The sequence below is a fragment of the Tachyglossus aculeatus genome, chromosome Y4, assembly GCF_015852505.1.
Source record: "Tachyglossus aculeatus isolate mTacAcu1 chromosome Y4, mTacAcu1.pri, whole genome shotgun sequence".
In the NCBI taxonomy this organism is placed as follows: Eukaryota; Metazoa; Chordata; class Mammalia; order Monotremata; family Tachyglossidae; genus Tachyglossus; species Tachyglossus aculeatus.
In genome coordinates, this window is record NC_052096.1 from 3,519,347 (window position 1) to 3,543,699 (window position 24,353).

At 54.2% G+C, this 24,353-nt stretch overlaps 1 protein-coding gene across 1 annotated transcript in view; it reads left to right on the plus strand.

Moving 5' to 3' along the window:
• Positions 1–24,353, plus strand: part of DNAH2 (dynein axonemal heavy chain 2) — a 204,084-nt gene that overhangs the window by 172,052 nt on the left and 7,679 nt on the right. The window contains exons 69-81 of the mRNA XM_038768829.1: positions 592–658; positions 4,721–4,871; positions 5,591–5,739; positions 5,986–6,119; positions 7,844–7,988; positions 12,642–12,841; positions 14,360–14,486; positions 17,460–17,646; positions 19,081–19,229; positions 19,651–19,834; positions 20,236–20,426; positions 22,622–22,813; positions 24,042–24,226. Coding sequence (XP_038624757.1) covers positions 592–658; positions 4,721–4,871; positions 5,591–5,739; positions 5,986–6,119; positions 7,844–7,988; positions 12,642–12,841; positions 14,360–14,486; positions 17,460–17,646; positions 19,081–19,229; positions 19,651–19,834; positions 20,236–20,426; positions 22,622–22,813; positions 24,042–24,226 — 2,061 coding nt within the window. The remainder of the gene's footprint in view (positions 1–591; positions 659–4,720; positions 4,872–5,590; positions 5,740–5,985; positions 6,120–7,843; positions 7,989–12,641; positions 12,842–14,359; positions 14,487–17,459; positions 17,647–19,080; positions 19,230–19,650; positions 19,835–20,235; positions 20,427–22,621; positions 22,814–24,041; positions 24,227–24,353) is intronic.

Below are 24,353 nucleotides of genomic sequence, written 5' to 3' on the forward strand. Positions count from 1 at the left end.
CTGTGGCCAACCTGAAGAACTAGTGTCGGCCCCGGAGTTTAGAACAGTGTTTGATCCATAGCAAAGCACTTAACTAAGAGAAGCAGCGTGGCTCAGAGAGAAGCAGCGTGGCTCAGTGGAAAGAGCCCGGGCTTTGGAGTCAGAGGTCATGGATTCAAATCCCGGCTCCGCCAACTGTCAGCTGTGTGACTTTGGGCAAGTCATTTAACTTCTCTGTGCCCCAGTTACCTCATCTGTAGAATGAGGATTAAGACTGTGAGTCCCCCGTGGGACAACCTGATTACCTTGTTACCTCCCCAGCACTTAGAACAGTGCTTTGCACACAGTAAGTGCTTAATAAATGCCATTATTATTATTAATATAATAGTAATAATGGTGATGGTGATAATGAACTTAGAGTCTGACGGGGGAGACCGACGTGGTGAGATGTTACAGAGAAGGCAAATGTAATTTATAGAAATCATCCAGGCGCTGACTGGATGGGTGGGTGGGAGGCCCGGGACCCTTCCCATCTCACGGCCAGAAGCCCATGGCTGGAGCCCCCCTTCCTCCTCAGGGAGACCCCCCCTCATTGATCTTATGACACCCCAGGTGGCCACTGATGATCGACCCCCAAGGCCAAGCCCTGAAGTGGATCAAGAACATGGAGGCCAAGGAGGTACTACTTCCCCTTCCCTCTCCATCACCCGGCTGCCCACCAGAAGCTCCTCCCACCAAGAGAAGCCCCCCATCTCCCTTCCCTGAGGCCCTTCCCCCTGGCCCAGGCCCCTCCCAGAGGCCCCTCTTTTAATAATAATAATAATTGTGTTGCTTAGAAGCAGCGTGGCTCAGTGGAAGGAGCTCGGGCTTTGGAGTCAGAGGTCATGGGTTCAAACTCCGGCTCTGCCAATTGTCAGCTGTGTGACTTTGGGCAAGTCACTCCCCGCTCTCTCTGGACCTGCCTCCCACGGCTCTCTATCAAATGGTGCCCCTCCCAGCCATATCTGGACATGCCTGCCCCCGCCCCCTCTGGACCGATGCCCCTGCTCTCTCTGGACCTGCCCCCCAGCTCTCTCTGGACTGCCCCCCCCAGCTCTCTCTGGACTGCCCCCACCCCAGCTCTCTCTCGACTGCCCCCCCAGCTCTCTCTGGACTGCCCCCCCCAGCTCTCTCTGGACTGCCCCTCCCCAGCTTTCTCTGGACCCCGCCCCCCCGCAGCTTTCTCTGGACCCCCTCAACCCTCTCTGGACCTCCCCCTCCCCGGACCTATATGCCCTGCTCTCTGGACTGCCCTGCCATCTCTGGCCCTGCCCGCCCCCTTCCCTCTCTGGACCCTCTCTCTCCCACCCCCACCCTCTCTGGAAATGCCCATCCCGCCTTTTCTGGACATCCCCCCTCCACCACCTCTGGACATGCCCCTCCTGCTCTCCCTGGACCTCCTCCCCTGCTCTCCCTGGACTGCCCCCCCCCCCCCGGATCTCTCTGGACCAGCCCCCACACACCCCGGCTCACCCTGGACCTGCCTCCGGACCCGGACCCGCCCCTGCCTGCTCCCTCCGGACATGCCCACGCCTGCTCTCTCCAGACCGGTTCCCTACCCTGCTCTCTCTGGACCAGGCCCCCCCCCGCCTCTCGTGACCGCCCCCCCCGTGCTTTCTGGAAGTATTCCCTCCCCTTGCTCCGTCTGGACCTATCCCCACTGTTCTGTATGGACCTATGCTCCCTGCTGCCTTTAGTCCTATTGTCCTTCTCTGTAAGGTCCTATCTCTTTTTCTCTACCTGGTCCTATCACCCCTTCTCTGTCTGGTTCTGCCCCCCTTCTCTGTTTGGTTCTGCAGCCCGGCTCTCTCCAGACTTGGCCCCCCTGCTCCCTCGGGACTTGCCCCGCCTGCTCCCCCCCAATCCCTCCGGACCTGCTCCCCCGTTCCTTTCCCACTTGCCCACCCCCAGCTCCCTTCAGAATTGCCCCCGCCGGCTCTCTCCAGACTCCGTCTGGAACTATTCCCACCTTGCTCGCTCTGGAACTATTCCTGCCTTTTTCGGTCTAGAACTATTCCCGCCTTGCTCAGTCTGGAACTATTCTCCCCCCACCCCTTTGCTCTGTCTAGACCTATCCCCCCTGTTCCCTCTAGTCCTATTGGCCTTCTCTGTAAGGTCCTATGTCTCCTTCTCTCTCTGGTCCTATCACCCCTTCTCTTTCTGGTTCTGCCCCCCTTCTCTGTCTGGCTCTGCAGCCCGGCTCTCTCCGGCCCCGGCCTCCCCCCTCCCGGACCTCTCACCCCGCCCCCGCTGTCTCTGGACAGGCCCCCCCAACTGTCACTGGACCGCCCCCCCCACTCTTTCTGGAAGTATTTCCATGCCCCCCTGCCCCCCATTCTGTCTGGAAGTATTCCCTGGCTTTGCTTTGTCTGGACCTATCCCCCTGTTCTGTATGGACCTATTCCCCCTGCTCCCTCTAGTCCTATTGTCCTTCTCTGTAAGGTCCTACTCTCCTTCTCTATCTGGTCCTGTCACCCCTCCTCTGTCTGGTTCTGCCCCCCTTCGCTCTCTGGCACTGCAGCCTGGCTCTCTCCGGACCCGCCCCCGCCCGCTCCCTCCGGACCTGCCCCTGCCTGTTCCCTCTGTACTTAGCCGCCCACCCTGCTGGACCTATGCCCACTGTTCAGTATGGACCTATCCCCCCTGTTCCCTCTAGTTCTATTGGCCATCTCTGTAATGTCCTATCTGCCCTTCTCTATCTGGTCCTCGTTCTCGCCCGTCCCGCTGTCGACCCCCGGCCCACGTCATCCCCCCGGCCCGGAACGCCCTCCCTCCCCACATCTGCCAAGCTAGCTCTCTTCCTCCCTTCAGTCTTTTAGACTGTGAACCCACTGTTGGGTAGGGAATGTCTCTATATGTTGCCAACTTGTACTCCCAAGCGCTTAGTACAGTGCTCTGCACACAGTAAGTGCTCAATAAGTACGATTGATTGATTGATTCTCTGTGCCTCAGTTAACTAGTCTGTAAAATGGGGATTAAGACTGTGAGCCCCCCATGGGACAACCTGATCACCTTGTAACCTCCCCAGCACAGAGAAAGTACTTAATAAATGCCATTATTATTGTTAGTATTATTGTAAGGTCTCACTATGTACCAAGTGCTGCACTAAGTGCTCGGGCAGACACGAGATAATTAGGTCAGAAGCAGCGTAATAATAATAATAATGGCAGTTGTTAAGCGCTTACTGTGTGCAAAGCACTGTTCAAAACGCTTGCAAGGTGATCAGGTTGTCCCACGTGGGGCTCACAGTCTTAATCCCCATTTTACAGATGAGGTAACTGAGCGTAGTCTAGTGGAGAGAGCTCAGACCTGTGAGTCAGACGGACCTGGGTTCTAATCCTGGCTCCGCCATTTGTCTGCTTTATGACCTTAGTTAAATCACTTCACTTCTCTGGGCCTCTGTTCCCTCCCCTGTAAAATGGGGATTGAGAGTGTGAGCCCCACACGAGGCAGGGAATGTGTCCAACCTTCTTAACTTGTATCTGCCGCAGTGCTTAGTACAGTGCTTGGCACGCAGTAACCCCTTAACGAATACCATTTAAAATAAAGGGGGCAGCCACAGTCCCCGTCCCACGTGGGGCTCATGGTCCAAGCTATCAATCGATCAATAGTACTTATTGAGTGCTGACTGTGTGAAGAGCCCTGCACTAAGCGCCTAGGAGAGTCCAGTACAACAGAGTTGGTAGATGTGATCTCTGCCCACAAGAAGCTGACATTCTACAGGGTGGAGGGAGAACAGGGAACAGGAGGAGGCCCTGAGTTCTAATCCTGATTCTGCCACTTACCTGCCATGAGACCTTGGGCAAGTCACTTTAACTTCTCTGGGCCTCTGTTCCCTCACCTGTAAAATGGAGATCAAGACTGTGAGCCCCACGTGGGACAGGGACTGTGTCCAACCTGATCTATCTATCAATCTATCAACGGTATTTATTGAGCGCTTACTATGTGCAGAGCACTGTAATAATAATAATGGCATTTATTAAGCGCTTACTATGTGCAAAGCACTGTTCTAAGCGCTGGGGAGGTGACAAGGTGATCAGGTTGTCCCACAGGGGGCTCACAGTCTTAATTAATCCCCATTTTACAGATGAGGTAACTGAGGCCCAGAGAATCAATCAATTGTATATATTGAGCCCTTACTGTGTGCAGAGTACTGTACTAAGCGCTTGGGAAGTACAAGTTGGCAACATATAGAGACGGTCCGTACCCAACAGTGGGCTCACACTCTAGAAGTTAAGTGACTTGCCCAAAGTCACACAGCTGACAAGTGGCGGAGCTTGGATTTGAACCCATGACCTCTGACTCCAAAGTCCGGGCTCTTTCCACTGAGCCACGCTGCTTCTCACATATATTATGCGGTGTGCTACTAAGCATTTGGGAGAATACAATACAACAAGAGTTAGTAGACACATTCCCTGCCCGTGATAAGCTGGTCCCATTCAGCCCTGCCCCTTCAGCTGCAGAGCTGATCTTGGATCTAACCCAGCGCGTAGTTCAGTGCCTGGCACACAGCTTAACAGATATCAAAAAAAGGGCCAGCGTGGGGGAAAGAGTCCCCACTTGACAGAGGAGGAAACTGAGGCCTGGAAGAGGTGAAATGACTTGCCCAAGGTCTCATGGCACAGCCAGGATGAGCAGCCGGGTCCTCTGGCTCCTGCGTTTCCCAACACCCTCCTGTCCCTCCGTCCACCCCCGCCACCAGAAGCTGAACATCATCGACCTGCAGATGAGCGACTACCTGCGCACGCTGGAACTGGCCATCCAGTTTGGTTCCCCCGTGCTGCTGCAGAACGTACAGGAAGACCTGGACCCTTCGCTGTCCCCCGTGCTCAACAAATCTGTCACCCGCATCGGTCAGGACCCGCGGCGGAGCCGGGAGCGGGCGCTGGGCATCGAAGGACCCCGGGGAGGAGCCCAGAGGGCCACCGGGGCCGACCTGGGCCACGGATGGGCATTGGGGGGGACCCCACCTGCAAGCTGGGAAGGCTGAACCCCACCAAGGAGCCGGGCACCCCCCTGGACACCAGCCTTCTGGGCCAGGAGAGACCAGAGTTGGGAATGGGGGGGCCCCGGCTGGAGGAAAAGGTGGAGCGGTCTGGAAACTAGGAGGATCCATTGGGCCAGGTGGAACCGAGTTGGGTTGAGGGAGGGCCCTGCCTGGAGGTGGGGGCAAGGTGCCTTTTCAAGCTGGGACGGCTGGACCCCACCAGGGAGCCGGACATGGTCCCCCCGACGACCACCGGCCTTCTGGCCAAGCGGGTCCAGGGTTGGTTGCCGGGAGGCCTCCGCCTGGGGGTTGCGGCGGAGTTGTCCGTAAGCTGGGAGGACTGGATCCCTCGGAGCAGCCAGCTGTCCCCTCTGCATACCGGCGGGACCAGAGTCAGGAATGGGGGCCCTGGCTAGACGTGGGGGTGGGGTAGCCTGCCAGCTGGGAGGACGGGACCCCACGGGGGGAGCCAGGCCTGGTCCCCACTGGCCTTTGGCTCCCTGATGGCGGGAAGGGCCAAGTGGGACGGGAAGGGACGGGGCTGCGTGGCTCCGCCTTGACCCCTGACCTCGGCGTCGGGGGCAGGTGGCCGGCTGCTGATGAGGCTGGGAGACAAGGAGGTGGAGTACAACCCTCAGTTCCGCTTCTACATCACCACCAAGCTGTCCAACCCTCACTACACCCCGGAGACCTCGGCAAAAACCACCATTGTCAACTTTGCCGTCAAGGAGCAGGTGGGCTGCGGGGGGGCCGGGGAGCTGGGAAGGGGCACGTCGCTGAGGCCGCAGGGACCCCTGGACTCCACCTCCGGGCTTCCCTCCTCTCCCCACCCCACCACGGAGGGAGGACCCCCCCCAAGTCCTAACCTTTTCTTGCTGGGGGGTGGGAGGGATGCACAGAAGGCCTGGAAAGGAGACAGGAGTGGTGGGGACGGGGGGGGCCGCGACCCCCGGGCTGGGTCCTCACCCGGGGGTCCCCAGGGCCTGGAGGCCCAGCTGCTGGGCATTGTGGTGAGGAAGGAACGGCCCGAACTGGAGGAGCAGAAGGACTCGCTGGTCATCAACATTGCCGCCGGAAAGAGGAAGCTCAAGGAGCTGGAAGACGAGATCCTCAGGTGGGGACCGGGATGGAGGGACGCCCCTCCCACCCACCCCTCACCCCCCGATTGCCCGCAGGTCACCATCGAACGCACAACCCTCCCCAGATCAGGGCCGGCCCTCTGGGCGGCCTTGGACAAGTCACTTCCCTTCTCTGGGCCTCAGTTTCCTCTGGAAAATGGGAATGCGATCCCCGCCCTCCCCCTTGCCCTGTAGACTTGTGAGGCTCACGTAGGACAGGGAGTACTGCCCAGTGCTTAGTCCGGAGCTTGGTGCATAGTACGTGCTTAACGAGCACCGTTACGGTTATTATTTATTATCGTTAGTAGGCGCTGAGGGGAAGAGGAGGAAGCGCTTAGAACAGTGCTTTGCACATAGTAAGCGCTTAATAAATGCCATCAAAAAAAAAAAAAAAGAGGAGGGTAGTCCTGACTGTAGCCTAGCCCGGACCCTCGTTCTCACCCTACCAAAGTTGTGCGGGGAACGAGGTTGTCGGTGGGTGATGACTCTTTGTAGAAGGATGAGAAGCAGCGTGGCTCAGTGGAAAGAGCCCGGGCTTTGGAGTCGGAGGTCATGGGTTCTAATCCCGGCTCCGCCGCTTGTCAGCTGGGTGGCTTTGGGCAAGTCATTTCACTTCTCTGGGCCTCAGTTCCCGCATCTGTAAAATGGAGATTAAGACTGTGAGCCCCACGTGGGACAACCTGATCACCTTGTATCCCCCACAGTGCTTAGAACAGTGCTTTGCCCACTGTTGCGTAAGGACTGTCTCTATATGTCGCCAACTTGTACTTCCCAAGCGCTTAGTACAGTGCTCTGCACACAGTAAGCGCTCAGTAAATACGATTGATTGATTGATTGATTGATTGATTTGCACATAGTAAGTGCTTAACAAATACCATCATTATTATTCTAGACTGTGAGTCCACTGTTGGGTAGGGACTGTCTCTATATGTTGCCAACTTGTACTTCCCAAGTGCTTAGTACAGTGCTCTGCACACAGTAAGCGCTCAATAAATATGATTGATTATTGATTGATTGATTGATCGATTTGCACATAGTAAGTGCTTAACTAATACCATCATTATTATTCTAGACTGTGAGCCCACTGTTGGGTAGGGACCGTCCCTATATGTTGCCAACTTGTACTTCCGAAGCGCTTAGTACAGTGCTCTGCACACAGTAAGCGCTCAATAAATACGATTGAATGAATGAACGAATGAATTATTAAGGGTCAGCCATCAGAGTTTGGCGGCCCTTGGGGTTTGGGTGCTTTTTCAGGTGATGCTTCGTCTCCTTCGAACTCCCACTCTTATTATAACTCCCAGGGGTAGGGACACACACCCCCACAAACACACACACAGTAAGCGCTCAGTAAATACGATTGATTGATTGATTGATTTAGACTAAGATCCCCATATGGGACGGGGACTGTGTCAACCTGATTAACCTGTGTCTACCCCCAGCGCGTAGTACAGCTCCTGCCACATAGTAGAGAAGCTTAGAGAAGCAGCATGGCTCAGTGGAAAGAGCCCGGGCTTGGGAGTTAGAGGTCATGGGTTCGAATCTCAGCTCCGCAGCTTGTCAGCTGTGTGACTTCTCTGGGATTCCAGCCCCATCACACCTCCGGGGAAGGAACCGCCCCAAGACCAAGAACCGGTTACCCCCCGAGTCCTGGGGGCTCTGAGTTCCACATGGGGAGAAGGCCCGCGCTCCCCGGCGACTCCTTGTCTGGCCCCGGCAGGCTCCTGAACGAGGCCACGGGCTCTCTGCTGGACGACGTCCAGCTGGTCAACACCCTGCAGACGTCCAAGGTCACGTCCACCGAAGTGACGGAGCAGCTGGAGACCAGCGAGACCACGGAGATCAACATTGACTTGGCCCGCGAGGTCAGTGATGGCAGGGAGGGGGCTGGACACCCCAGGTGGGCACAGGACCACCGCCTCCCTGCCCTTCCCCTCCTCTCCTCTCCCCTTCTCCTTACCCTCAATTTTCCTTCCCTTTCCCTTCTCCTCCTCTTCCCTTTCCCTTCTCCTCCTCTTCCCTTTCCCTTCCCCTCCTCTTTCCCTCCCTTTCCCCTCAACTTTCCTTCTCCTCCCCAACTTCTCTTCCCCTTCCCTTCCTCTCCTCCTCCCCTTTCCCTTCCCCTCCTCTTTCCCTCCCTTTCTCCTCAACTTTCCTTCCCCTCCCCAACTTCTCTTCCCCTTCCCTTCCTCTCCTCCTCCCCTTTTCCCTCCCCACACCTCTTTCTCTCAACCTCCCCTTTCCTCCCTTCCTTTCTCTCCCCTTTGGGTGCTGTTTGTTCCCCTTCCCCTCCTCCGCCCCCCATCCTTCCCTTCCTCCCACCCCCGTCCCCTTCCTCTCCCCTTCCTCTTCCCCTTCCTCTCCCCTTCGTCTTCCTCTTCCCCTCCCTTTCCCCTCAACTTTCCTTCTCCTCCCCAACTTCCCTTCCCCTTCCCTTCCTCTCCTCCTCCCCTTTCCCTTCCCTTCCTCTTTCCCTCCCTTTCCCCTCAACTTTCCTTCCCCTTCCCAACTTCCCTTCCCCTTCCCTTCCTCTCCTCCTCCCCTTTTCCCTCTCCACACCCCATCCTTCCCTTCCTCCCACCCCCGTCCCCTTCCTCTCCCCTTCCTCTTCCTCTTCCCCTTCCTCTCCCCTTCGTCTTCCTCTTCCCCTCCCTTTCCCCTCAACTTTCCTTCTCCTCCCCAACTTCCCTTCCCCTTCCCTTCCTCTCCTCCTCCCCTTTCCCTTCCCTTCCTCTTTCCCTCCCTTTCCCCTCAACTTTCCTTCCCCTTCCCAACTTCCCTTCCCCTTCCCTTCCTCTCCTCCTCCCCTTTTCCCTCTCCACACCTCTTTCTCTCAACCTCCCCTTTCCTCCCTTCCTTTCTCTCCCCTTTGGGTGCTGTTTGTTCCCCTTCCCCTCCTCCGCCCCCCATCCTTCCCTTCCTCCCACCCCCGTCCCCTTCCTCTCCCCTTCCTCTTCCCCTTCCTCTCCCCTTCCTCTTCCTCTTCCCTTTCCTTCCCCAGGCCATCCCTGGAATCTCCCTACTGTACCCCCACGGGGTCTCTGTTCTCTTGTTTTCTCGTGGACCTGCCTGCTCCCCTCCCCGATCCCGTTCTGGGAAGGGGACGGTCTGATCCCGACCACCGCCCCCCCCCCCCCATCAATCAATCGATCAATGGTAATTATTGAGGACTCACTGTGTGCAGAGCACCGGACTAAGCACTTGGAAGAGGACGACAGAGTTGGTAGACACGACCCCTGCCCACAAGAAGCTGACAGTCTGGAGGGGGAGTTTATTATTATGGTATTTGTTCAGCGCTTATTGTGTGCCAAGCACCGTCCTAAGCACCGAGGTGGATACAAATTAATCAGGCCAGACACAGTCTAAATTTAAGTAGGAGGGAGAACAGGTATTTAATCCCCATTTGACAGATGAGGAAACTGAGGCACAGAGAAGTTGAGTGACTTGCCCAAGGTCACCCAGAAGGCAACAGCACTGTATCTATCCCAACCCTCAGAATAGTGCCTGGCACATAGTAATCGCTCTAAAAAAAATCCCATCAAAAAAAAATGTGATTTAGAAGCAGTGTGGCCTAGTGGAAAAAGTCCAGGGCCTGGATTCTAATCCTCGCTCCACCATTTGTTTGCCGTGTGCTCTTGGGCAAGTCTCTTCGCTTCTCCGTGCCTCAGTTCCCTCATCCGTAAAACGGGGAGTAAAATAGCTGTTCTCCCCCCTATTTACTGTACTTCCCAAGCGCTTAGTACAGTGCTCTGCACACAGTAAGCGCTCAGTAAATACGATTGATTGATTGATTGATTTAGACCAAGATCCCCATATGGGACGGGGACTGTGTCAACCTGATTAACCAGTGTCTACCCCCAGCGCTTAGTACAGCTCCTGCCACATAGTAGAGAAGCTTAGAGAAGCAGCAGGGCTCAGTGGAAAGAGCCCGGGCTTGGGAGTAGAGGTCACGGGTTCGAATCCCACTCCGCTGCTTGTCAGCTGTGTGACCTTGGGCAAGTCACTTGACTTCTCTGTGCCTCAGTTCCCTCCTCTGTCAAGTGGGGATTAAGACTGTGAGCCCCACGTGGGACCACCTGATGACCTTGTATCTCCCCAAGCGCTTAGAACAGTGCTTTGCACATAGTAAGCATTTAATAAATGCCATCATAAGCTTCAGTGTGACTGTCTCATCACGGCATCATCTCCCCCTTCTAGACTGTGAGCCCGTTTTTGGGTAGGGACCGTCTCTATATGTTGCCGACTTGGACTTCCCAAGCGCTTAGTACAGTGCTCTGCACACAGTAAGCGCTCAATAAATACGATTGAATGAATGAATGAATAAATTATTATTAGAGTAAGCACTTAACAAATACCCTTCAAAGGAAAAAGAAAAGGAGGGCTTTAAATAATAATAATAATAATTTTGGTATTTGTTAAGCGCTTACTATGTGCAAAGCACTGTTCTAAGCACTGGGGAGGATACAAGGTGATCAGGTTGTCCCATGTGGGGCTCACAATCTTAATCCATATTTTACAGATGAGGTAACTGAGGCCCAGAGAAGTGAAGTGACTTGCCCAATGTCACACAGCTCACAAGTGTTGTAATATCCTTAGAACAGCGCTTAGAACAGTGCTTTGCACATAGTAAGCACTTGATAAATGTCATTATCATTATTATTAAGTGGCAGAGCCAATCTTCATCCCCATTTTACAGATGAGGGCACTGAGGCCCAGAGAAGCGAAGTGACTTGCCCAAAGTCACCCAGCTCACAAGCGTTGTAATCTCCTTAGAACAGCACTTAGAACAGTGCTTTGCACATAGTAAGCACTTGATAAATGCCATTATTATTATGTGGCAGAGCCAGTCTTCATCCCCATTTTACAGAGAAGGGCACTGAGGCCCAGAGAAGCGAAGTGACTTGCCCAAAGTCACCCAGCTCACAAGTGTTGTAATCTCCCTAGAACAGCGCTTAGAGCAGTGCTTTGCACATAGTAAGCACTTGATAAATCATCATCATCATCAATCGTATTTATTGAGCGCTTACTGTGTGCAGAGCACTGTACTAAGCGCTTGGGAAGTACAAGTTGGCAACATGTTATTATTATTATTATTATTAAGTGGCAGAGCCAGTCTTCATCCCCATTTTACAGAGGAGGGCACTGAGGCCCAGAGAAGCGAAGTGACTTGCCCAAAGTCACCCAGCTCACAAGTGTTTTAGACTGTGAGCCCACTGTTGGGTAGGGACCGTCTCTATATGTTGCCAACTTGGACTTCCCAAGCGCTTAGTCCAGTGCTCTGCACACAGTAAGCGCACTAAGCGCTTGGGAAGTACAAGTTGGCAACATATTATTATTATTATTAAGTGGCAGAGCCAGTCTTCATCCCCATTTTACAGAGGAGGGCACTGAGGCCCAGAGAAGCGAAGTGACTTGCCCAAAGTCACCCAGCTCACAAGTGTTTTAGACTGTGAGCCCGCTGTTGGGTAGGGACCGTCTCTGTATGTTGCCAACTTGTACTTCCCAAGCGCTTAGTCCAGTGCTCTGCACACAGTAAGCGCACTAAGCGCTTGGGAAGTACAAGTTGGCAACATATTATTATTATTATTAAGTGGCAGAGCCAGTCTTCATCCCCATTTTACAGAGGAGGGCACTGAGGCCCAGAGAAGCGAAGTGACTTGCCCAAAGTCACCCAGCTCACAAGTGTTTTAGACTGTGAGCCCACTGTTGGGTAGGGACCGTCTCTATATGTTGCCAACTTGGACTTCCCAAGCGCTTAGTACAGCGCTCTGCACACAGTAAGTGCACTAAGCGCTTGGGAAGTACAAGTTGGCAACATATTATTATTATTATTAAGTGGCAGAGCCAGTCTTCATCCCCATTTTGCAGAGGAGGGCACTGAGGCCCAGAGAAGCGAAGTGACTTGCCCAAAGTCACCCAGCTCACAAGTGTTTTAGACTGTGAGCCCGCTGTTGGGTAGGGACTTGTACTTCCCAAGCGCTTAGTACAGTGCTCTGCACATAGTAAGCGCTCAATAAATACGATTGATGATGATGATGATGACTTAACAAGGACAGGGACTGTGTCCAACGTTATGAATTTGGTTCCACCCCGGAGGTTAGTCTATCTGCTGGTGCTTAGTAAGGACTATTTATTTATTTTATTTTATTTTGTTAGTATGTTTGGTTTTGTTCTCTGTCTCCCCCTTTTAGACTGTGAGCCCGCTGTCGGGTAGGGACTGTCTCTATATGTTGCCAATTTGTACTTCCCAAGCGCTTAGTCCAGTGCTCTGCACATAGTAAGCGCTCAATAAATACGATTGATGATGATGATGACCGTCTCTCTATGTTGCCAACTTGGACTTCCCAAGCGCTTCGTCCAGTGCTCTGCACACAGTAAGCGCTCCATAAATACGATTGATGATGATGATGAAGTGTCGTCATCTCCCCAGCGCTTAGTACATCCTTGGGGGATGGAGGGAGGGGGGGTCCCAGCCACAGCCCCCCGGCTGACCCCCTGTGCCCCCCGCGGGGCGTCAGGCCTACCGGCCGTGTGCCCAGAGGGCGGCCGTGCTGTTCTTCGTGCTCAACGACATGGGCCACATCGACCCCATGTACCAGTTCTCGCTGGACGCCTACATCGGCCTGTTCACCCTGAGCATCGACAAGAGTCACCGCAGCAACAAGCTGGACGACCGCATCGGCTACCTCAACGACTACCACACTTATGCCGTCTACCGGTCAGCAGAGACGCCCCCCACCCCGGCCCCCGTGCCCCCCGACCCCCGCGCGGCGGCCCACCCGTCGGACCGATCGATCGGGGACAGCAGAGAGCTGGGGTACCCCCGCTGATCATAATAATGACGGCATTTGTTAAGCGCTTACTATGTGCACAGCACTGTTCTAAGCGCTGGGGGGGGGGGGGATACAAGGTGATCAGGTGGTCCCTCAGGGGGCTCACAGTCTTCATCCCCATTTGATCAATCAATCAATCCCTCGTGGGGCTCGCAGTCTTCATCCCCATTTGATCAATCAGTCAATCGTATTTATTGAGCGCCTACGGTGTGCAGAGCACTGGACCGAGCGCTTGGGAAGTCCAAGTTGGCCACATAGAGAGACGGTCCCTACCCAACAGTGGGCTCGCAGTCTCATTTTACGGATGAGGGAACTGAGGCCCGGAGAAGCGAAGCCCAAAGTCGCACAGCTCACAAGTGCTGTAATCTCCCCAGCGCTTAGAACAGTGCTTTGCACATAGTAAGCGCTTGATAAATGTCATTATTATTATTAAGTGGCAGAGCCAGTCTTCATTCCCATTTTACAGAGGAGGGAACTGAGGCCCAGAGAAGCGAAGTGACTTGCCCAAAGTCGCACAGCTCACAAGTGTTGTAATCTCCCCAGCGATTAGAACAGTGCTTTGCACATAGTAAGCGCTTGATAAATGTCATTATTATTATTATTATTCAGTGGCAGAGCCAGTCTTCATCCCCATTTTACAGATGAGGGAACTGAGGCCCAGAGAAGCGAAGCCCATAGTCACCCAGCTCACAAGTGTTGTAATCTCCCCAGCGCTTAGAACAGTGCTTTGCACATAGTAAGCACTTGATAAATGTCATTATTATTATTATTAAGTGGCAGAGCCAGTCTTCATCCTCATTTTACAGAGGAGGGAACTGAGGCCCAGACTAGCAAAGTGACTTGCCCAAAGTCACACAGCTCACAAGTGTTGTAATCTCCCCAGCGCTTATTAAGCGTTTAATAAATGCCATTATTATTATTAAGTGGCAGAGCCGGGATTAGAACCCACGACCTCTGGCTCCCAAGCCCGGGCTCTTTCCACTGAGCCACACTGTGGGGCTCATGAGCTAAGTAGGAGGGGAGGCAGGCATCGAATCCCCATTTTCTAAATGAGGGAAGGGGAATCAGTCAATCATATTTATTGAGCGCCTACTGTGTGCAGAGCACTGTACTAAGCACTTGGAGGGGAAGTGACTAACCCAAGTTCACCCAGCAGGCAGCTGTGAAAGGGGAAGGAGGATGCGAGGAAGGGACTGTCTCTATGTGTTGCCAATTTGGACTTCCCAAGCGCTTAGTACAGTGCTCCGCACATAGTAAGCGCTCAATAAATACGATTGTTGATGATGATGATGGGAGAGTAGAGAGCTAGCCCTCAGCGAGTCCCACCCCTCCTGCCCTTGGGTGGGTTGGGGGGGGGGGTCCCCTTGCCTCAGTCGTCCCCCCCACTCCCGCCATCATTCCAGGTACACCTGCCGCACCCTGTTTGAACGCCACAAGTTGCTGTTCAGCTTCCAAATGTGCGCCAAGATCCTCGAGACCTCGGGCAAGCTCAACATGGACGAGTACAACTTCTTCCTCCGCGGGGGCGTGGTGAGCGGGCTGGGGAGGGCGGCTGGCCTGGAGCCGGAGGCATCAGTCAGTCCATCCATGGGCTCTACTCAGTGCCCCCGGTGAGCAGAACACTGTACTGAGCGCCTAGGGGAGAGTATGACGTCACTAAGTTAGCAGACGCGACCCTTGCCCTCAAGGAGCCAGTGGGTTGGGGGGGAAGTGATAGAGGCCTAGAGGGGCCTAGAGCCTATCTAGGCCTAGGCCTAGAGGCCTAGAGGGGAGTCCACAACATAGTCAGAGTCGAGATGGGCTGCCAGGGATCCGTGCCAGGAGCCGCGGAGGCCAAGCTGGCTCCAGATCCCGGAAGGCAGAGCGGTGGTGTCCGATTTATATGTTGCCAACTTGTGCTTCCCAAGTGCTTAGTCCAGTGCTCTGCACACGGTAAGCGCTCAGTAAATACGACTGATGGATTGATTTATTGAGCGCTTACTGTGTGCAGAGCACTGGACTAAGCACTTGGGAGAGTCCAGTAGAACACTGTAACAGGTGCATCCCCTTCCCGCGACTAGTTTACGTTCTAGAGCGGGGATGGGCATTGATAGAAATAAAGAAATTGCAGGTATGGACATAAGACGTATCTAGAAATTCATTCATTCATTGAATCAGTATTTATTGAGCGCTTACTGTGTGCGGGGCACTGGAGTAAGCGCTTGGGAAGTCCAAGTTGGCAACATAGAGAGACGTGACTGTGAGCCCGCTGTGGGGCAGGAGCAGTTGGTGAGTTTGCCAGCAGAGGGCGCCCGGGCCTAAGGCGGGTCCGCGGTGCCTTTAGTTGCCACCGGAGGGCGCCAGAATCAATCTATCGATCAATCAATCAATCAATCAATCGTATTTATTGAGCGCTTACTGTGTGCAGAGCACTGGACTAAGCGCTTGGGAAGTCCAAGTTGGCAACATAGAGAGACGGTCCCTACCCTACAGCGGGCTCAAAGTCTAGAAGGGGGAGACAGAGAACAAAACAAAACATATTAACAAACTAAAATGAATAGAATAGATATGTACAAGTAAAATAAATAAATAGAGTAATAAATACGTACAAACATATATACAGGTGCTGTGGGGAAGGGAAGGAGGTAAGGCGGGGGGGATGGAGAGGGGGAGGAAAGGGCCTGGCACATAGTAAGCGCTTAACAAAATGCCATAATTGCTCATTATTAGTAGCACAGTGCTAGTGTGCTACTAGCACTAGTAGTCTAGTGACTACTTGTCACTAGTAAGCGCTTACCAAATACCGGTATTACGAGACATTGGACACATCATTGAAAGCGCTTAGTACAGTGCTCTGCTCACAGTAAGCGCTCAATAAATACGATTGAATCATTGAAAGCCGCCCTGGGCGGGCAGGAGCAGTTGGTGAGTTTGCCAGCAGAGGGCGCCCGGGCCTCAGGCGGGTCCGCGCTGCCTTTAGTTGCCACTAGAGGGCGCCAGAGCCCGCCTTTCCCCGCAGCCCCGGAGTCAATCAATCAATCAATCAATCAATCGTATTTATTGAGCGCTTACTGTGCGAAGAGCACTGGACTGAGCGCTTTCAATGATGTGATTACTAGTGACAAGTAGTCACTAGTAGTAGTCACAAAATAAAATAAATAGAATAGATATGTAGAAGTAAAAACAGACTTTCTCTCCTCCTCCTTCAGGAGAAATGTGGTTCTGTGGCATGAGACGGTGAAGGTCAGAAATCCATGGTATAATTTCAAAACAAACACAGACTATAGGCTCGGATCATTTTCCTAGCAGTGATTTGTCAAGGTCACCCATCTGGGGCTGCATCAGAACTTGTGAGAACAAAACTTTCTGCTTGTGTCTGCTTCTTTCCACCAGTAGCCTCGGGAAACCAATGAAGATCTATAGATCTACAGGATAGATATCATCTATCTATCTATCATACTAAAACGGTCTCATTAGTTAACAAGTTCCACTTAACTATCTGATGATCATCACTACATGAATATAATTCTTCAGCCGTAGTCCATCCTACACAGCTGACCAATTCCTGATGCTTTGGTTCTTTTAGAAGTGATATCTTCAGTCTCATTGTTTCTGCAACTCCCGGTTTCAATCGTCCTTAATCATCATCATCAATCGTATTTATTGAGCGCTTACTGTGTGCAGAGCACTGTACTAAGCGCTTGGGAAGTACAAATTGGCAACATATAGAGACAGTCCCTACCCAACAGTGGGCTCACAGTCTAAAAGTCCTTAAAGATGGAGGTCTAGTGCAGTCCAGCGCTTAGAACAGTGCTTTGCCCTGTTATGTTGCCAACTTGTACTTCCCAAGCACTTAGTCCAATGCTCTGCACATAGTAAGCCCCACATGGGAGCCCCACATGGGAGCCACATTGTGAGCCCCACATGGGACAACCTGATCACCTTGTGTCCCTCCAGCGCTTAGTAAGTGCTTAACGAATACCATCATAATTATTATTATTATTATTATTATTAGTGAGAAGGGTGGCATTAGAGGAGCTAAGCGTGCAGGCTGGAGTGCAGGGGTAGAGGGGGTGAGGGGATGGATTGCTTAAAGCTGACAGTGAGGGGTTTCTGTTTGACGAGGTGGATAATAATAATAACAATAATAATCGCATTTATTAAGTGCTTACTATGTGCAAAGCACTGTACTAAGCGCTGGGGAGGTTACAAGGTGATCAGGTTGTCCCATGGGGGGGTTCACAGTCTTAATCCCCATTTTACAGATGAGGTAACTGAGGCCCAGAGAAGTTAAGTGACTTGCCCAAAGCCACACAGCTGGCTATTGGCAGAGCCGGGATTTGAACCCATGACCTCTGACTCCAAAGCCCGGGCTCTTCCCACTGAGCCAAGCTGCTCAACCACTGGAGATTCTTGAAGCAGGGGGCGAAGGGGCAGGGAGGAGGACAGAGGCCGAGGGGTGAGGGTCAAGGGAGGAGTGAAAGGGGTGGGGGGTCAGGGCCCAGAGCAGCCCCCTCGTTGCAGGTGCTGGACCGTGAGGGTCAGATGGACAACCCGTGCACGAGCTGGCTGGCGGAGGCCTACTGGGACAACATCACCGAGCTGGACAAGCTCACCAACTTCCACGGCCTCATGAACTCCTTCGAGCAGTACCCGCGAGACTGGAACCTCTGGTACACCAACCCCATGCCCGAGAAGGCCATGCTGCCAGGTGCGGGCAACGGCAAAGGGTGGGAACGGGGAGGGAGGCCATCACATCCACCCCCCCTGCCCACCCACCTGGGACTGTCCTCCCCCACCCGCCGGGGAATTCTGCCCGCTCCTCCCATCTCTGTCACTCCCCCCGAGGGGCTCTGCCACCCACCCCCCTGCAAGGAGCAGGGAACCAGGCCTGGGAATCAGGAGGATCTGGGTTCTAATCCCGAATCCACCACTTAGAATAATAATGTCGGCATTTGTTAAGCGCTTACTATGTGCAAAGCACTGTTCTAAGCGCTGGGGGGGTACAAAGTGATCAGGTTGTCCCACGTGGGGCTCACAGTCTCAATCCCCATTTTGCAGATGAGGTAACTGAGGCTCAGAGAAGTTAAGTGACCTGCCCAAAGTCACACAGCTGACAAGTGGCGGAGCCAGGATTTGAACCCATGACCTCTGACTCCAAAGCCCGGGCTCTTTCCACTGAGCCACGCCGCTTCTCCTGAGCCACGTCTGTTGTGTGACTTTTGGCAAGTCACTTCACTTCCCTGGGCCTCGGTTCCCTCATCCGGAAGATCGTGAGCCCTCTCTGGGACAGGGATGGTGTCCGACCTGATTAGCCTGTATCCACCCCCAGCGCTTAGTACAGTGCCGGGCACATAGTAAGCACTTAACAAATACCATTATTATCAGTATTATCATTATCATTGTCACCCTGGCTCCAGCCAGCGTCATCATCAATCGTATTTATTGAGCGCTTACTATGTGGAGAGCACTGTACTAAGCGCTTGGGAAGGACAAATTGGCAACATATAGAGACAGTCCCTACCCAACAGTCTAAAAGGGGGAGACAGAGAACAAAACCAAACATACTAACAAAATAAAATAAATAGAATAGGTATGTACAAATAAATTAAATAAATAAATAAATAGAGTAAAAAAATATGTACAAACATATATACATACATACAGGTGCTGTGGGGAAGGGAGGGAGGTAAGATGGGGGATGGAGAGGGGGACGAGGGGGAGAGGAAGGAAGGGGCTCAGTGTGGGAAGGCCTCCTGGAGGAGGTGAGCTCTCAGCAGGGCCTTGAAGGGAGGAAGAGAGCTAGCTTGGCGGATGGGCAGAGGGAGGCCGTTCCAGGCCCGGGGGATGAGGTGGGCCGGGGGTCGATGGCGGGACAGGCCAGAACGAGGCCTAACGGTGAGGAGATTAGCGGTGGAGGAGTGGAGGGTGCGGACTGGGCTGTAGAAGGAGAGAAGGGAGGTGAGGTAGGAGGGGGCGAGGTGATGGACAGCCTTGAAGCCCAAGGTGAGGAGTTGCTGCCTAAGGCGCAGATTGATTGGTAGCCACTGGAGATGTGTCCATCCCAAGCACCGCCCGGGTTCCCCCGACCCCCGGCCCCGGCTCCGGCTGACCCGTGGCGGTGGTTCCGGGGGTCGGGTCGCAGGCGAGTGGGAGAACGTGTGCAACGAGATGCAGCGGATGCTCATCGTGCGCTCGCTGCGCCAGGACCGCGTGGCCTTCTGCGTCACCTCCTTCATCGTCTCCAACCTGGGCTCCCGCTTCATCGAGCCGCCCGTCCTCAACATGAAGTCGGTCAGACACCCTGCCCCCACCCCCGGGACCCCCTGACCCCGGGACCCCCCAACCCTGGGCTTTGCCTGCCCCAGGCCCTGCCCCCGGGGCCCGTTTTCAGCATCGCCCTAGCGGAAGGAGCCCGGGCCCGGGAGTTGGAAAGACTCGGGTTCTCGTCCCGCCTCTGCCACGCGTCCGCTGTGTGATCCCCGGGCAAGTCACTTCGCCGCTCTGGGCCTCAGTTTCCTCATCTGCGAAATGGAGATTCAATCCCCGGTCTCCCTCCCCTTTAGAGCGGGAACCCCATGTGGGGCAGGGACTGTGTCCAGCCTGATGACCTTGTAACTGCCCCTACGGCTCAGGACAGTGCTTGGCACATAGTAAGCGCTTGACGAGTACCCCAATAATTCCCCGCCCCGCCTCCCCCGCGCTGTCTGGACAGGTGATGGACGACTCCCATCCGCACACGCCCCTCATCTTCATCCTGTCGCCCGGCGTGGACCCCACGGGGGCCCTGCTGCAGCTGGCGGAGCAGATGGGCATGGCCCAGCGCTTCCACGCCTTGTCCTTGGGCCAGGGCCAGGCCCCCATCGCCTCCCGCCTCATCCGCGACGGCATCCTCCAGGGTGAGGGCCGCCCCCCGGGGCCTCCTCTCTCCCTGGACCCCCACCCTGCCCCCCTCTCAGGGGGTTGGGGGTGGGCCCTACTCTTCCTCTGGGGCAGGAAGCAGTCAGCCAGTCGTATTGAATGAGCGCTTACTGTGTGCAGAGAGCACTGGACTGAGCGCTTGGGAGAGGAAATACAGCAGTAAACAGGCCCATTCCCTGCCCACAGTGAGCTTACAGTCTAGAGGGAGGGATGGGCCGGAATAGACGTAAAGGAATGGTGGAGATGGACATAAGGGCCGTGGGGCTGGGACGGCGGGACGGATGAATAAAGGGAGCAAGTCAGGGTGTCTCCCCCCTGCCCCCTCACCACATTCTGTCATCCCCTCTCTCCCATCCCCTTCTCCTTCCCCTCCGACTAGGACACTGGGTCTTCCTTGCCAACTGCCACCTGTCACTGTCCTGGATGCCGCACCTGGACAAGCTGGTGGAGCAGCTGCAGGTGGAGGAGCCCCACATGGCCTTCCGCCTCTGGCTCAGCTCCAGCCCCCACCCCGACTTCCCCATCTCCATCCTGCAGGCCGGAGTCAAGATGACCACCGAACCGCCCAAGGTCCGCCCGCTCGGGGGGCGGGGGGGGGTCCATCGGGGCCCTGGCCTCTGGGACCGAGGACGAGGGCGGAGGGGAGGACCGCAGACCGTAAGCTCAGGTTGGGCAGGGGACGGGTCGGCCGACTCGGTTGTATCGCCCTCTCCCAAGTGCTTAGTCCAGTGCTCTGCATAACGCTCAATACATTGATTAATTAATTAATGTCCATCTCCCCTCTCTAGAATGTGAGCTCATTAGGGGCCGGGAATGCATCTGTTCATTCTGTCATATTGTCCTCTCCTAAGCGCTTAGTCCAGTGCTTGGCACACAGTAAGCGCTCAGGACGCACCCCTGATAATGATAATAACTGTGGCATCTGTTCATTCAGTCTTTTAGACTGTGAGCCCACTGTTGGGTAGGGACTGTATATGTTGCCAATTTATACTTCCCAAGCACTTAGTACAGTGCTCTGCACATAGTAAGCGCTCAATAAATACGATTGATGATGATTCATTCATTCAGTCATCCTTATTGAGCACTTACTGTGTGCAGAGCACTGTACTAAGCGCTTGGGAAGTCCAAGTTGGCAACACATAGAGACAGTCCCTACCCAACAGTGGGCTCACAGTCTAGAAGGGGGAGACAGACAACAGAACAAAACATATTAACAAAATAAAATAAATAGAATAAATATGTTCAAATGAAATAGAGTAATAAATACATACAGACATATATACATATATACAGGTGCTGAAGGTGTTCAGCCCTTACTCTGTGCCAGGCACCGTTCTGTTGTGTCATCCTCTCCCAGGCGCTTAGTCCAGTACTCTGCTCACAGAAAGCGCTCAGTACAAACCACTGATTAATAGCCGTCTCCCCCCTCTAGACTGTGAGCTCGTTACGGGCAGGGAACGCATCTGCTAACCATTCATTCATTCAGTCGTATTTATTGAGTGCTTACTGTGTGCAGACCACCGTACTAAGTGCTTGGGGGAGTACAATGCAACAATAAGCAGACACTTTCCTTGCCCACAACGAGCTTACAGTCTTGGGCGAGGGGAGATAGTCAATCAATCAATCAATCAATTGTATTTATTGAGCACTTACTGTGTGCAGAGCACTGTACTAAGCGCTTGGGAAGTCCAAGCTGGCAACATATAGAGACAGTCCCTACCCAACAGTGGGCACTGGTCATTAGTGTAAATAAATCAATGACGGATAAATGCTGTGGGGCTGGGCCGGGGGAGTAAAGGGAGCAAGTCAGGGCGACGCAGGACGGAGTGGGAGAAGGGGAAAGGAGGGCTTAGTCGGGGAAGGCCTCTTGGAGGGGATGAGCCTGTCCTATCATCCTCTCCCAAACGCTTAGTCCAGTGCTCTGCACAGAGTAAGCGCTCAGGACGTTCCGCCGATCGATAATGATAATAACCGGGGCATTTGTTCAGCGCTTTACTATGTGCCAGGCGCTGTTCTAAGCACTGGGGTAGAGACGAGGTGATGGGGTTGGATCCACTGTGGGGATGGGGAGGGTGGCAGAAAGTCCCCAGGGGCGTGATCCCACTTCATCATCATCATCATCATCAATCGTATTTATTGAGCGCTTACTGTGTGCAGAGCACTGTACTAAGCGCTTGGGAAGTACAAGTTGGCAACATATAGAGATGGTCCCTACCCAACAGGGGGCTCACAGTCTAAAAGGGGGAGACAGAGAACAAAACATACTAACAAAATAAAATAAATAGAATATATATGTACAAATAAAGTAAATAAATAAATAGAGTAATGAATATGTACAAACATATATACATATATACAGGTGCTGTGGGGAAGGGAAGGAGGTAAGATGGGGGGGATGGAGAGGGGGACGAGGGGGAGAGGAAGGAAGGGGCTCAGTCTGGGAAGGCCTCCTGGAGGAGGTGAGCTCTCAGCAGGGCCTTGAAGGGAGGAAGAGAGCTAGCTTGGCGGATGGGCAGGGGGAGGGCATTCCAGGCCCGGGGGATGTCGTGGGCCGGAGGTCGATGGCGGGACAGGCGAGAATGAGGTACGGTGAGGAGATTAGCGGCGGAGGAGCGGAGGGTGCGGGCTGGGCTGGACAAGGAGAGAAGGGAGGTGAGGTAGGAGGGGGCGGGGGGATGGATAGACAGCCTTGAAGCCCAGGGTGAGGAGTTTCCACCTGATGCGCAGATTGATTGGTAGCCACTGGAGATTTCATTCACCCGCAGGGCCTCAAGGCCAACATGAAGCGCCTGTACCAGCTGATGACCGAGCCCCAGTTCACCCGCTGCGCCAAGCCGGCCAAGTACAAGAAGCTGCTCTTCGCCCTCTGCTTCTTCCACTCGGTGCTGCTCGAGAGGAAAAAGTTCCTGCAGCTGGGATGGAACATCGTCTATGGCTTCAACGACTCCGACTTTGAGGTGCCGGAGGGGACCCCCCCCCCAAAAAAAAATACAGCCCGGACCGCCCTCCTGGAAGCAGTATGGGCCCGGGGCTAAGCGTCAGGGGCTTGGGTTCTCATCCCAGCTTGGCCACTCTTCTGCTTGTGTGACCTTGAACGAGTCCCTTTATTCATTCGTTCATTCAGTCACATTTATTGAGCATTCACTGTGTGCGGAGCGCTGTATGAAGCGCGTGGGAGAGGACGGCGCAACAACGAACAGATGCATTCCCTGCCCACACTGCTCTGGGCCTCAGTTTCCCCATCTGTAGAGTGGGGATGAAATCTCCCTCCTCCGCCTCCTCCTCCTCCGATTTCTGGGGGACAGGGACTCTGCCCAGGCTAAGGATCTTGGATCGGCCCCAGCACGCGGTAAAGTGTCTGGCGCACGGTAAGTGCTTCACGGGTACCGTGAAAGAAAATGAAAAAGGCACAGCAGACGCTGGCAGGGTTGGTTAAAAGGGCCGGGATGTCTAAGGTGGCGTGGGAGCCGTAGATCTCCCACCGCCCCGACACCCTCCCCGACTGGGGAGAAGCAGTGTGGCCTAATAGAAAGATCCTGGGCCGCCCAGCCCCCTCCCTGAAGGCAAACCATCCTGGTACGGGGAGAAGCAGTGTGGCTTAGTGGACGGAGCCCGCGCTGTCCATCCCCCTCCCTTAGGCTAAACTGCCCTGACCCAGGGAAAATAATAATAATAATGATTGGCATTTGTTAAGCGCTTACTATGTGCAAAGCACTGTTCAAGGCCCTGCTGAGAGCTCACCCCCTCCAGGAGGCCTTCCCAGACTGAGCCCCTTCTTTCCTCTCCCCCTCGTCCCCCTCTCCATCCCCCCGTCTTACCTCCTTCCCTTCCCCACAGCACCTGTATATATGTATATATGGTTGTACATATTTATTACTCTATTTATTTATTTATATTTTACTTGTACATTTCTATCCTACTTATTTTATTTTGTTGGTATGTTTGGTTCTGTTCTCTGTCTCCCCCTTTTAGACTGTGAGCCCACTGTTGGGTAGGGACTGTCTCTATGTGATGCCAATTTGTACTTCCCAAGCGCTTACTACAGTGCTCTGCACATAGTAAGCGCTCAGTAAATACGATTGATTGATTGATTGATTGATTGTTCTAAAAACTAGTGCGGTCTAGTGGAAAGAGCCCAGGCCGCCCAGCCCCGTCCCCTAAAGCAGAGCGTCCCGGCGCGTCCAGGTGTCGGAGAACCTGCTGAGCCTGTACCTGGACGAGTACGAGGAGACCCCCTGGGACGCCCTCAAATACCTCATCGCCGGGGTGAACTACGGGGGCCACGTGACCGACGACTGGGACCGGCGCCTGCTCAGCACCTACATCAACGACTACTTCTGCGAGGCCAGCATCGCCAACCCCTTCCACCGGTCAGCCAAAAGGCCGGGGCCCTTGGGGGGTCGGTGTCTCCACCCCCTTCCACCCGTCAGCCCGAGGGCCGGGGGTCCCGGGGGGCCGGCTGCCCGTCCGCCCGGCGATGGGATTTATTGAGCGCCT